This window comes from Mauremys mutica, chromosome 13, assembly GCF_020497125.1.
Source record: "Mauremys mutica isolate MM-2020 ecotype Southern chromosome 13, ASM2049712v1, whole genome shotgun sequence".
Lineage (NCBI taxonomy): Eukaryota > Metazoa > Chordata > Testudines > Geoemydidae > Mauremys > Mauremys mutica.
In genome coordinates this window covers 29,870,470-29,884,955 of record NC_059084.1, presented here as the reverse complement: position 1 = coordinate 29,884,955, position 14,486 = coordinate 29,870,470, and the positions used below count along the sequence as shown (strand labels likewise).

Below are 14,486 nucleotides of genomic sequence, written 5' to 3'. Positions count from 1 at the left end.
TATGGTGCTGATCACTTTGTAAAGCATCAGGCATAAATCTGTCAAATACAACTTTCAACGGTCTTTTCTGTTGCATTGTTTGATACCTTCAAAATTATTTTCATTATGCAACCTCTTTGTTGATCAGTCACTTTACAATCTCTTTCATCACAACTATAGAAGCTAAAGTGGAAAAAGCACAGTAAAAATGGGACTGTACCCACATTATTACAAATCCAGGTGTAGAAGCTGCTCCTGACTTCAGAATGGTGAAATCACCCATTCCGTTGTGCCGTGGAAACTGAACTGTGACAGTTACTTTCTTTGAATCCTCAGTGCAGTATCCAGTTGACTTGAGTCAATATACAAATAAAAGGTAACTTCATCGTTTGTTGCAGGAGGTTGGAAATCTGTATGACATGTTCCATACACGGAATTGTTTGCACCGCAGAGCTTACCAGCACAAGGTTGGCAACATCATTGAAACAATGTGAGTGTCCATTGTGTATTTTGATTGTTCATGGTTAAGGCTACAATTTTCAGCCTGTGGCAGCTGGGAGCTGCAGGGTCCTTGCAGTGGCCGGGAGCTGTTGGGTACCCCCAGGGGGCCCCTTGGAGTTCTGAGCCACTGCAGGTGCTGGGGGTACCATGGGCGGTGCTCATGAACTCTGAGCCGCCAGTGGTGGCAGGGGGACTGTGGAGCTCTGAGCTGGGGGCCCCCGCAGCTGCACAGCCGCCGGTATGGGGACTCCACAGCTCCCCTTTTTGTCATGGATATCTTTAGTAAAAGTCAGGGACAGGTCAAGGGCTTCCGTGAATTTTTTTTATTGCCCGTGACCAGTCCATAACTTTTACTAAAAATGTCTGGGACAAAATCCTAGCTCTGTTCATGGTGAGTTGCTGAGATGAATGAAAACCTGCAGAGTTAGGATTGCTGTGAAACCAAGCACGTGTTTGTGCCTCTGTAAAAGGCACAAATTAAGTTTTCTATATGCAGTTTTACAGGACCCTATCTGTACCCTAATCTGTGAGCATCCCTTGGTCATTCATCACACTAAGGCAATTTGGCTATATAGCCTTCTGCCTATTTGGTTCTAGATTGATTCTAGTGTGTTCTGCTGTGCAGTACTTCTACATTATAACAGTCTGAGCGTCGGCCACTGACTTCCATACTCCAACAGTCAACCAAACTAATGTCAATCATGCAGTTGGAAGCACTGCATAGCGGCAGTTTTCTAGTTCATCAGAATTATGGGAGTTTAAGTGAAAGCCCTCTATTAACTAGTCGAAAGGTCAGTTATGTACTGTTTGGTTGCTTCAGCTTCTGCATTGACACACCCAGTTAGGAGCCCGGTTTAGTCAATGGGAGACATGAAATGTTACAGCATAACTGATTTCTTCTGGCTTCATGCTTGGAATGCTTATTAGCTAATGGTCCTTTTATCTGTAAACGTTGTGGCTTTTCATTTTCTCTTTTAAAAACACTAAATCCATATCCTGTGTCTCAAAATAGGATTACAGATGCCTTCCTAAAAGCAGATCCCTATATTAAAATAGAGGGCACTGGTGGAAAACACTACAAGATTTCTACAGCAATGGAGGATATGGAAGCTTACACTAAGCTAACAGGTAAGCTTTCACTGATAGTGACATGTTCATGCAAGCTTACATGGGGTATCTGTTTAAATAGGGTAGGCAGAATTTTTTTTTTAAATTTGGACAGATTTAAAAAAAATCTATTTAAATTTTCATAGTTCACAATTATGGGGGGGGTGGAGTGTGTCAGACATTTAATGACAGACTTGTAGACTTTAGGTCCAGTAGGGACCATCGTGATGATCAGCTGTCTGATCTCCTGCACATTGTAGGCTGCAGAACCTCACCCGCCCACTCATGAAATAGGCCTATAACCTGTGGGTGAGTTACTGAAGTCCTCAGATCTTGATTTAAATACTTCAAGTTACAGAGAATCCACCATTTACTCTAATTCAGGCCAGCAAGTGACCTGTGCCCCGTGTTGCAAAGGAAGGTGAAAAACCTGCAGGGTTTCTTCCAGCCTGGCCTGAAGAAAAATTCCTTCCTGACCCCAAATATGGTGATCATTTAGGCCTGGAGCATGTGGGCAAGACCCACCCACTGGACACCTGAAGGAGAATTCGTTGTAGTAACTCAGAGGCCTCTCCATCTAGTGTCCCATCTCTGGTCTTTGGAGATACTTGATAGTAGTCACAGATGGGGCATATGCCATTGTAGGCAGCCTCATCATACCTATCCCCTCCATAAATTTATCAAGCTCAGCCTTGAAGCCAATTAGGTTTTTGCCCCCAATTCTCCCCTTGGAAAGCTGTTCTAGAACTTCACTCCTCTGGTTGTTAGAAACCTTCATCTAAATCCAAGCTTACGTTTGTTGGTCAGTTTATATCCATTTGTTCTTGTGCCAGCATTGGCCATAGCTCCTCTCCTCTCCTTCCCTGTTTATAGTAGGGCTGTCGATTAATTGCAGTTAACATAAGCGATTAACACAAAACAAAGTAACTAGATTAAAAAAGAAGTCACAACTAATCGCAGATTTAATTGCACTGTTAATAGAATACCAATTTTAATTTATTGTAAATATTTTTGGATGTTCTATTTTTTGAAATATATTTATTTCAGTTACAACACAGAATACAAATTGTACAGTGCTCACTTTATATTTTTTTATTATAAATTATTTGCACTGTAAAAAGATAAACAAGAGTATTTTTCACTTCACCTCATTTAAGTACTGTAGTGCAGTCTCTATCATGAAAGTGTAACTTACAAATGTAGAATTTGTGTTTCTGAGAGCTATGTTTAAAAAAAAAAAAAAGGTAAAACTTTAGAGCCTGCAAGGCCATTAAGTCCTACTTCTTCAGCCAATCACTAAGACAGACAAGTTTGTTTACATTTATGGGAGATAATGCTATCCGCCTTTTAATTACAAAGTCACCTGAAAGTGAGAACAGGCATTCTTATGGCACTGTTGAAGCCAGTGTTGCAAGGTATTTACACTTGACATAAGCGCCGACTCCATGGGCGCTCTGGGGCTGGAGTGCCCATGGGGAAAAATTAGCGGGTGCTCCGCACCCACCGGCAGCCAAGTTTCCCCCCTCCTCGTCTCCTCCCCCACCCCGCGCGCCGTGTCCCCACTCCTTCCAACCCCCGCCGCCTAACAGCTGTTTGGCGGCACTTAGGACTTTCCAGGAGGGAGGGGGAGGAATGGGGAGACAGTGCACTCAGGGGAGGCAGCGGAGAAGTGGCAGGGCAGGGGGCGGGGACTTGAGGGAAGGGGGCGGGGCTGGGAAAAGGCAGAGTGGGGCGGGAACTTTGGAAAAGGGGTGGAATAGGGGTGGGGCGAGGGCGGTGCAGGGGTGGGAAGAGGCGGGGCCAGGGGCAGGGGAGGGGTCGAGCACCCACTAGGCAGAGGGGAAGTCGACTTGGCTATGGTGCCAGATGTATTAAACATTCATATGCCCCTTCATGCTTTGACTACAATTCCTGAGGACATGCTTCCATGCTGAATTTAAATTGGTATTCTATTATTGTTTAACAGTGCGATTAAAATTGTGATTGACTGATTATTTTTGTAATCTTGCAATTAATTGCGATTATTTTTAATCGTCTGACAGCCCTAATTTATAGAGTGCAATTGTATCTCCTCTGAGCCTTCATTTTTGTTAGGCTAAGCAAGCCAAACTCCTTAAAGTCTGTTCTCATAAGGTAGGTACTCCAGTCCTCTCATCCTAGTAGCCCTTCTCTGCACCTGTCCCAGTTTGAATTAATCTTTCTTAAACATGGTTGCACACAGTATTCCAGATGAGATCTCACCAGTGCCTTGTATAAAGGTAATAACACTTCCCTCTTGTGACATAGTGCACTCGCTTCTTGTGAGTGCCTCCTCCTGTCAGCTGGGTGCTATGCTGCACTCTTTCCTTTCTCTTCTCCCAGCTGCCCCTGTTGGCTGTTAAGCTCGTCAGGCAGGTCTTTGGTGGCTCAGCTCTCCGGCCAAGTCACACAGTCAAAACGCATGAAGGAACCCCTTCTATGGTAACAAAGTCCAACAAATGGTTGGCCTTCCCTGGGGTCTTCAGCCCCGTCTCAGGGACTGTTTAAATTCTAGGCCCTTTTTTGGATTTTTAGTACAGAGTCTTATCCCCTTCTTGGGGCTTAGGCCACTTCCTCAGCAGCCCTTGGGGGTGGTCCCTGGCCTGACACTACTCCGGGTCCCAACTTTGTACTGCAGCTAAGTACTGCTTCCCTTTAATAGTTGCTGCTGCTGTATTCCCTTTGTTGCATCCCACTTGATCCCATCACCTTCTGGGATCTCTGCCTGTTCCCTGTTTGAGCAGGGTCTCTCCCAATTTTCCTTGCCTGGACAGTTTCTCAGGCCTGGTCTACACTGGTGGGGGGGCGGGGGGGGGTGTCGATGTAAGATACGCAACTTCAGCTACGGGAATACCATAGCTGAAATCGACTTATTTACCTCCCCTCCTCACGGTGCGGGATCAACAGCCACGGTTTCCCCCATTAACTCCGCTACCGCCGCTCACTCTGGTGGAGTTCTGGAGTTGATGGGAGCACATTTGAGGATCAATATATCGCGTCTAGATGAGACGCGATATATCGATCCCTGATAAATCGATCGTTACCTGCCGATACGGCGAGTAGTCTGGACATACCCTTAGTCTCTGTCCTGATTTCTAAGGGTTTTCTCTCAAGCCTCTTTGCTTGGAGAGCATCACAGTCCTGTCTTTGCTTGAGCAGGGCCTCTCCCTGGCCTCCTTGCTGATCTATCTTCTTCCATTCCTTGTAGGGTTTTTGCTTTCTCTTATTAACCTGTTTCATAGAATCACAGAATCTCAGGGTTGGAAGGGACCTCAGGAGGTCATCTAGTCCAACCCCCTGCTCAAAGCAGGACCAAACCCAACTAAATCATCCCAGCCAGGGCTTTGTCAAGCCTGACCTTAAAAACCTCTAAGGAAGGAGATTCCACCACCTCCCTAGGTAACCCATTCCAGTGCTTCACCACCCTACTAGTGAAAAAGTTTTTCCTAATGTCCAACCTAAACCTCCCCCTCTGCAACTTGAGACCATTACTCCTTGTTCTGTCATCTTCTACCACTGAGAACAGTCTAGATCCATCCTCTTTGGAACCCCCTTTCAGGTAGTTGAAAGCAGCTATCAAATCCCCCCTCATTCTTCTCTTCTGCAGACTAAACAATCTCAGTTCCCTCAGCCTCTCCTCATAAGTCATGTGCTCCAGCCCCCTAATCATTTTTGTTGCCCTCCGCTGGACTCTCTCCAATTTATCCACATCCTTCTTGTAGTGTGGGGCCCAAAACTGGACACAGTACTCCAAATGAGGCCTCACCAGTGCCGAATAGAGGGGAATGATCACATCCCTCGATCTGCTGGAAATGCCCCTACTTATACAACCCAAAATGCCATTAGCCTTCTTGGCAACAAGGACACACTGACTCATATTCAGCTTTTCATCCACCGTAACCTCTGGGTCCCCTTCTGCAGAACTGCTGCCCAGCCACTCGGTCCCTAGTCTGTAACAGTGCATGGGATTCTTCCGTCCTAAATGCAGGACTCTGCACTTGTCCTTGTTGAACCTCCTCATATTTCTTTTGGCCCAATCCTCTAATTTGTCTAAGTCCCTCTGTATCCTATCCCTACCCTCCAGCGTATCAACCACTCCTCCCAGTTTAGTGTCATCTGCAAACTTGCTAAGGGTGCAGTCCACACCATCCTCCAGATCGTTAATGAAGATATTGAACAAAACCGGCCCCAGCACTGACCCTTGGGGCACTCCACTTGATACCGGCTGCCAACTAGACATGGAACCATTGATCACTACCCGTTGAGCCCGACCATCTAGCCAGTTTTCTATCCACCTTACCGTCCATTTATCCAGCCCAGACTTCTTTAACTTGCTGGCAAGAATACTGTGGGAGAATGTATCAAAAGCTTTCCTAAAGTCCAGAAATAGCACATCCACTGCTTTCCCCTCATCCACAGAGCCGGTTATCTCATCATAGAAGGCAATTAGGTTAGTCAGGCATGACTTGCCCTTGGTGAATCCATGCTGACTGTTCCTGATCACTTTCCCCTCCTTTAAGTGGTTCAGAATTGATTCTTAGTGGTTCAGAATTGTTTGAGATGCTTGTTCATCCAGTTTGGTCTACAGCCCTTCCCTATGATTTTTTTCCCCTTTTGGATGTAGGCTCCAGATAGCTTCTGCAACTTTGACTTGAAGTGATTCCTCACTACTTACTAATGCTAAATCTAAAATGGCTCACCTCTTATTGGTTCAGTGACTATTTGGTGAAGAAATCTGTTGGCTATCACATCCAGGAATATTTGGACTCTAAACCGTTATTAGTACCTCTTGTCCTCCAATCGATAACTGGGAAATTAGTCTTCCATAATCACATAGTTTCCAATAGTATTTATTTAATTAAAAATGTTTGAGGTCTCTATCTTTATCCAAACCAGATTCTGAAGGCCTGTAACAAAGCCCAAGTACTATCCCATAGGAGCCTCTGTTGGCTTTTTTTCCTCCAAGTGACTTTTACCCCAAACAGATTCAGTTTTATCCATTCCATCACTTCTAATTTCTTTATGGTCTACCTCATCTTTAATATACAATGCCACTCCACCACATTTACCTTTATTTCTGCCTTTCCTGAACAGCACATACCCTTCAATACCTGTACTCCTGTCATGACTACTGTTCCACTGTGTTTCTGTTATCCCTATAATATCTAGTTTTACTTCTCACGTGAGTAGTTCTAGTTCCTCCATTTTGTTATGCAGGCTTCTTGCATTGGCATACATGCATCCTGACTTCGTTGTTTCTGCTTGGCTTCACCCAGATTCCTCACCCAATTAGATACAGTCATTCTACTGCCAGTATCACCTATCTGACTGTTAGTGTCAATATCAATTACATTATCTTTCATCATCTTGTCTACCTTCCTACCCTCTATTGTTTCTTTCTCCATTGCAGTATCATTTTTTTACTGGATTTCCTCCTCCTTAGAATCAGGCATGGAGATTACGTGGGTCTCTCCCAACCTTCTCCCCTGAATTCCTGGTTTAAAGCTTTTTTTTAAATCAGTTGTTTCAATCTCCATCCAGAAGGCTATTTCCTTCCCTTCTCATGTGGAGTCCATCCCATGAGAACAGTCCTCTGTCCGTAAATACCTCCCAGTGGTCAAACATCCCAAAGCCCTTCTTATAGCACCGTTGCCTGAGCCATCTGTTTATCATAGTCTTGTCTCACTTTCACTCTTATCCTCTAGGGACAGATATAATCCCACTCAAGATCACTGGAGCCTCCATTTCTTTAAGTGTCTTCTCCAGCCTGGCAGTGTTCCTTGATACACCCCAGTGAGAATCCAGCAGTATAATTTATTCCCATGTGAAGGACAATCAGTGCATTCTTTCCTGTTCCTATTAGGATTGTATTACACCCTCAGGTCCACATCCTGTGACTTTGCTCTCGGCAGACAGCATGCCCTTCTGTTCTCCAGTTCAGCACTGGTGACAGACATGTCTGTTTTTCTTAGCAGGGAATCCCCAGTCATGTAGACCTGCCTGTTCCTGGTTTTGGTGCAATTCTGCAGAAAGGGACCTAGGGGTTACAGTGGACGAAAAGCGAATATGAGTCAACAGTGTGCCCTTGTTGCCAAGAAGGCTAATGGCATTTTGGGTTGTATAAGTAGGGGCATTTCCAGCAGATCAAGGGATGTGATCATTCCCCTCTATTCAGCACTGGTGAGGCCTCATTTGGAGTACTGTGTCCAGTTTTGGGCCCCACACTACAAGAAGGATGTGGATAAATTGGAGAGAGTCCAGCGGAGGGCAACAAAAATGATTAGGGGGCTGGAGCACATGACTTATGAGGAGAGGCTGAGGGAACTGGGATTGTTTAATCTGCAGAAGAGAAGAATGAGGGGGGATTTGATAGCTGCATTCAACTACCTGAAAGGGGGTTCCAAAGAGGATGGATCTAGACTGTTCTCAGTGGTAGAAGATGACAGAACAAGGAGTAATGGTCTCAAGTTGCAGAGGGGGAGGTTTAGGTTGGACATTAGGAAAAACTTTTTCACTAGTAGGGTGGTGAAGCACTGGAATGGGTTACCTAGGGAGGTGGTGGAATCTCCTTCCTTAGAGGTTTTTAAGGTCAGGCTTGACAAAGCCCTGGCTGGGATGATTTAATTGGGTTTGGTCCTGCTTTGAGCAGGGGGTTGGACTAGATGACCTCCTGAGGTCCCTTCCAACCCTGAGATTCTATGATTCTCTGGCCTTCCCCCTTCTGTTCTTTCTAGCAGCAGGTGATCTTGTCTGTTCTCACTTGCAGTCTTCTGTGAGTCATTCTCTGTTCTCCCGGGGCTCCAAACTCTGGCTATGTCCATTGTCTCATCCCCTTTTCTTGTAGGACTAGCCACTCTTCTTCCTTGCTGTCCCATTTTCTGTTACTGCCTGCCTCTTCCATTCACTTTCCAACTTAACAAACCTGTTCCTCAGTTCTATTTCTCTTTTGCCAGCCGATCTTTGCCTGTGACTTATTCTTGTTGTCACATGCTTCCACTGGCCACTTTCCTCATCTAGCAGTCTATCCTCACAGTTCTCTGGTCCAGCTTGCATCTGCAAGTCTTGAGGTTTCCCTTCAGCCTCCTCTCTCCTTCCCTCCATCATCCGTTCAAATCCCTTTCAAAATTCAGTCATCGTTTCTAGCTGCAGCTCCAAACCTTGGATCTTCTCTTCCTTCAGATCTGTCAGGCAGCACTTCATACAAATGGAGCACCTTTCAGATACCCGCTCCAGAATAATGTACATGCCACAGCTTCCTCATTCAGTTATCTTCGTTGCCTCTCCCATTATTCAGGTCACTATCTCTGCTGCTTCTGTAGATGTCCTAGCCTCCCCTCCTAAGCTCCCATCAAGAAATATCGGTGAGGAGAGAAACACATGGGCATCCTCTCCCAAACTGCCCTGTTTTCAGTTCTGATTTGCTGACTCCTGTGCCTCTGGCTAGTTGGTTGGCAGCTTTTATAGGCCTGCTGATTAGGGAAGCCCCTCATCAAGATTCATCTGTGATCAATGGCTCTGATTCTCTTACAAGACACTGCCCCCACCAGACTATGCAAACTGAAAACCAACTGAAACTAACATTGAGATTCAAAAAGTTACGGCTTTATAAACTGTTAAAACACAAATTATCAACATCATATGTCAAAATATACCAATTAACTATCCTTAAATCAATAATTCACACCTGTTTTACAATTTGTTTGCTAGTCCATTTGTAACAAGCTTATTGGCTGATCTGTACTGAAAAGTTACATGGGCATAGCTACATCTCTTGGGTATGAAAAATCCACACCCCAGAGAGACTTGGATAAGATCACCTAGCCCCTGGTGTAGGCAGCGTTAGGTTGACAGAAGAATCTTTCATTGATGTAGGTAGTTCAAGGCCCAGGAAGGGGTTCCTCAGGCACTGGTTACCATGCCCCAGTACTGGCTCGCTTAGAACACCATATATCGCCTCGTATTGATAGCATGGAGGCCCCAGTACCAATATTTTCAGAAGGACCACTGTGGTACAGACTCCTGCAAGTGCTGACAGTCTTGGTATTGAATTCTTTACAGTGATAATACTTTCTGTAGAACCAGAATTACTGCTTTTGTCAATGGTTAAACTTTCATCTGTGTTACCAATTGGTGCTACTTGGCTACTGAGCACACCTGTGGTACTAAGTAGACAGCATGCTGAGGATTTGCTTAAAACCCCTACTAGAATTGCTGCTCTTTAGTTCAGACAACAGCAGGGAGATGTTTCCATCTCCTTCCTGGGAGATGGTGTCATCTCATTCCCTGGGGTCTAGGTTCTTTGACCCTGAAACATCAAAAAGGGGTTCTTGAGCACTCTGCCATTATCCAAGGCTTAAGAATTCTAGATGGTACTACTACTTGGTATTAACGGCCATGGTCCCCTGGACTGTATCCTTACCCAACAACTTTGGCCATACTGGACGCCAGGAAGCTAGCTTCTACAGCCCAGTGTACGGCTAGGTTTCCCTCTCCACCATTCACTGGGGAACATTTCAAGCACCAGTTCCACCTGCTTAATAGTAGGAGCAGGGCTCTGGGGAGGACTTCCAAACTGATGATTGGACCAATCATTTCCATCTCCTGATGAGGCTGTGCTGCCTTCAACATCCAGTATTCATCAATAAGACCTTTCAGGATGGTGGACATAGTAGAGATTCTAGTGGAAGTTGTCCAGGACAAGTCTTGCAAGCTCCTGGATATTTTACATACATCCATGTCAGGGCGTCTTGTAGTACCCATCAGTGAGGGCTTTTTGGAGCCAGCCAAGCTGCTTTGGCAAATGCCTGCTTCCTTGGTGCAGACACCAAACAGACAAATCGGTGTTACCGGGTGCTCCTAACAGCCTTTGAGCAATTCTGTACTCGGTGTCTGGCTCACTGATTGGAGCAGCAAGTCCATAAGAGGACAAAGCATCAAGGTCTGCCGAAATCAACGACCTGAGACAAGGATCCCAAAACATTAGATTTATTCAGCTGCAAAAATTAGTCCTCAACCAGCCTGCAGATGAAGATTGCCAATTATCAGTCTTTACTGATGAAATGGCTAATTAAATTGGGACTCTTATCTCCCAATTTTCTGACATGATCCCTCTTGACCTCAGAGGAATTAAAATCTTGGTGGCGCAGCTTCTGATGTGCACTGATCTTCAAGCATCTCACACAGTACCAGATCTATGGCCACCTCAGTTGCCATGAGAAGGGTCCTCTTGGTTCCAATCTGGCATCCCAAAAGAGGTGTAAACAGTAGAAAATCTGCTGTGTGGTGGATGCACCACCTTAACCCAAGGACTGATCATCCTCTAAAAGACTCTAGAGTAACCCTCAGGTCTCTGGAATACTTGCTTCAAAAAGGAAGCAAATCAGGCTTCAGCCAAACTCCGGGCAGCCCTACTTTGCACAGCTCAAACCATCTGCATCCGCTGTTTCAAAGGAGGAAATCATCTGTTTCGATTGTATCATCTTCCCATCCTGCAGCAACTTTATCGAGGCAGCAAATTTGTCTCCTTGGTCAAGAGTGGCATAGAACCCCTTCTGGATCTTTCTTTTATGTCCTTACAGTTAAGGAACTATTCGCTTTGTTTTCATGGCAGGGCAGGGCCCTGTTTCATGGGATCTGGAACACCATCATTATGGACTGCTGTGTCCTAGAAATCAGAGATGAGATCTGCCATCTAATTCCAGACTCTCCCCATCACTCACCCACCTTCCTTATCCCTTTTCAGGGATACCTCTCAGAGAATATGCTGCATCAAGAAGTGCAATTGCTTCTAAATCTCCGAGCAGTAGAAGTAGTAGCTGAAGAGTACAAGAGGAAGAATTTTTATTCCCATTACTTTATCTAAGGGAAAAAGGGGGATGGTGCCCTATTCTGGACTTGAGAATGCTGAACACCTTCATTCAGATTCAAACTCAGGATGGTTACTCTGGCCTCTGTAATTCCCTCTCTTGATCCACAGGGCTTGTACACAGCTCTGGAGCTCCTGAATACTGACTTTCATATAGCAATCCACCTGACCACAGGAAATACCTGAGGTTCCAGGTGGGCAATTCGTGCTACTAGTACAGAACCCTGCTATTTATCAAATGCCTTGTGACAGTGCTAGCTTACCTGATGAATTGAGAAGTCCAGGTTTGCCCCTGTCTAGACAACTGGCTTACTTGGGGAAGGTCTCTGCAAGAGGTGACCAACTCCATACAGCCGACTCTTGGTCTTTTTGCCTCGTGAGGACACAGTGTCAGCAAGAAGTCAGTGTTCATTTCTGCTCAAAAGATAGAATTTATAGGTGTAGTTCTGAACTCTATTACAGCAATGGTCTGTGTGCCCTAGGGAAGACTCTAAGCCATAATAAATCTGGTCAACCACCTACAAGTACCTCAGATGTCTGTAAGAATGTCTCAGACTTCTGGGGCACATGATTTCCTTCATCTACATAACTTTAGCATGCCAAACTTCACCTTCGATGCATATAAGGGTGGTTGACAGACACCTAAAGATGAAGGGTACAGGTCCTTCCAGAAGTTCTGTCATTGAACTGGTGGAAGGATCCTCTAAAAGTATGCAAGGGAGTGTCCTTCTCTGCACCATTGCCATAGAAGACTCCAGTAACAGATGCCTCCAGGCTGGATGGGGATCCACCTATGCAATCTTCTGACACCAGATTTATGATCTCAGGAATCCTAGTTACATATAAACATCCTAGTGCTAAGGGCTGTCCATTGAGCTTTTACAGCATTCCTACCAGCTCTGAGAGGTTTAACCTTTCTGATCATGACTGACAACACTACAGCAGTGTTTTATATCAGTAGGCAAGGAGGAGCAGGATTCACTCCCCTTTGTCAAGAAGCAAATCACCTTTGCAATTGATGCCTGTGACATGAGATCACTCCCATAGTGCTTTTAGCAGGCTGGCAGCATGTTCTGGCAGATCACCTCAGCAGACAGTTTTCAAGCAACCATGAATGGTCATTGTAGCATGTAATCATTCAGGACACATTCACCAGGTGAAGTCAACTTGCTATAGATCTATATGCAACAGAACAAAAACATGTCACAAGTTCTGCTCCAGCGGAGGCCAGGATCAGGGATCTCTGTAGGATGCTCTGGATCTAATGTACGTATACCCTTCAATTCCACTAATCCCAAGAGTCATTGGGAAGCTGAGACAGGGTTCCACCAAGATGACCATGCTGGCATCTGGCTGAAGCAGTTCTGTTTCTCAGACTTGGTGAATCTCTCCATTCGACCTCCAGTCCAGTTACCTCTTCAGCCATAAGTGATATTGCAAAGGGAGGGGCAGATCCTCCATCTGGATCAAACTTCCCTGTACCTCACAGAATGGGTGCTGGTTGGCTAATAGCAGTAGAGAGTAGCTGCTCATCAGAAGTACAACATATTCTTAACCCCAGTAGAGAGAGACTCAACGAGGCATGCTTACTTGGCCAAATGGAAGCTGTAGTAGAAAGAGAGCCTGGAACAGGGGGCCTGGTGCAAGACCTGAGGCCTGAACCAAAATCAGCAAGAGTCAGGCCCTATTACAAAGCAAATGCCTGCTTAAAAGTTTGCTGTCCAGTACGTGAACTTTGCAAGAATATGGCTGGCGTTGCTAAAACACAGGCATTCCTACGAAGTACTAGGCACTAGATATTCACGTAAATACATCCCAGAAGGATAATACAAGCACATCCCGACATAAAGTTATGGTATAAACACACTCCCCGAAGATGGTACACACTGACCCCTCCTAAAGATAAGGTCAGGATGACAGGGTAATGAATAGGAGTACTTGTGGCACTGTAGAGACTAACAAATTTATTTGAGCATAAGCTTTCGTGGGCTACAGCCCACTTCATCGGATGCATAGAATGGAACATATAGTAAGGGGATATATATATATATCCTACCAACTCTAAGAGACTAAGAGAAAAAACTTTCGTAGTGATGATCAAGGTAGCCTATTACAGACAATTTGACAAGAGGTGTGAGAATACTTAACATGAATAATGAATGGAGATGTTTTGTTTGAACCAACAGGTACAAAGTGTAGGGTGGTAATACGTAACTTATTTGTATCAGTGTATAAAAGAGAAATCATAGGAGGGGTGTCTTTGTCTGGCCTGGGGGCAGCGGAAACTCCCGTTGCTAGTGACAAGTGGAGCTGAGTCCTTGCCACTCATGTGTTAGTGTCCCCGTAGAGTCTGCCGGGTGCAAGTATTGTGTCTTCAGGGCAATAAACCTGCCTGAGCTTCTTGATCACCGAACTGAGTCTGTGGTCTTAGAAGTGCTGCCGAGGTCTGCTGGGCTAGCTATCTGCAGGGTTGGTAAAGCATATGGAGAGCGCACACACGCAGGCCAACTGACAACAGAAGCCAGCCTTCACCGTTGGACTCATCAACATCAGTTACCTTCATCTCAAGCTCAGATACCTGATATACTGGAATACCTCCTGTCCTTGAGGAATTCAAGATTGTCTAGAACGGGGGTAGGCAACCTATGGCACGGCACGTGAGCTGATTTTCAGTGGCACTCTCACTGCGTGGGTCCTGGGGGCTCTGCATTTTAATTTAATTTTAAATTAAGCTTCTTAAACATTTTAAAAACCTTATTTACTTTCCATACAACAATAGTTTAGTTATATATTATAGACTTAGAGAAAGAGACCTTCTAAAAATATTAAAATGTATTACTGGCATGTGAAACCTTAAATTAGAGTGAATAAATGAAGACTTGGCACACTGCTTCTGAAAGGTTGGCCACCCCTACTCTAGAAGTTCCCTTAAGATCCACATAGCAGCCATTTTAGCTTTCCGTCCTCCCATACAAGGTCACTCAACATTCTCACACCCTGCAGTAGCTAGGCACTT

General features: G+C 45.1%; 1 protein-coding gene across 4 annotated transcripts in view; it reads left to right on the top strand.

The window, feature by feature from the left end:
- Positions 1-14,486, top strand: part of SAMHD1 (SAM and HD domain containing deoxynucleoside triphosphate triphosphohydrolase 1) — an 85,440-nt gene that overhangs the window by 50,852 nt on the left and 20,102 nt on the right. For all 4 annotated transcript variants that reach the window (XM_044985601.1, XM_044985599.1, XM_044985602.1 and 1 more), the window contains exons 10-11: positions 378-469; positions 1,493-1,608. In XM_044985601.1, the coding sequence (XP_044841536.1) occupies positions 378-469; positions 1,493-1,608 (208 nt within the window). The remainder of the gene's footprint in view (positions 1-377; positions 470-1,492; positions 1,609-14,486) is intronic.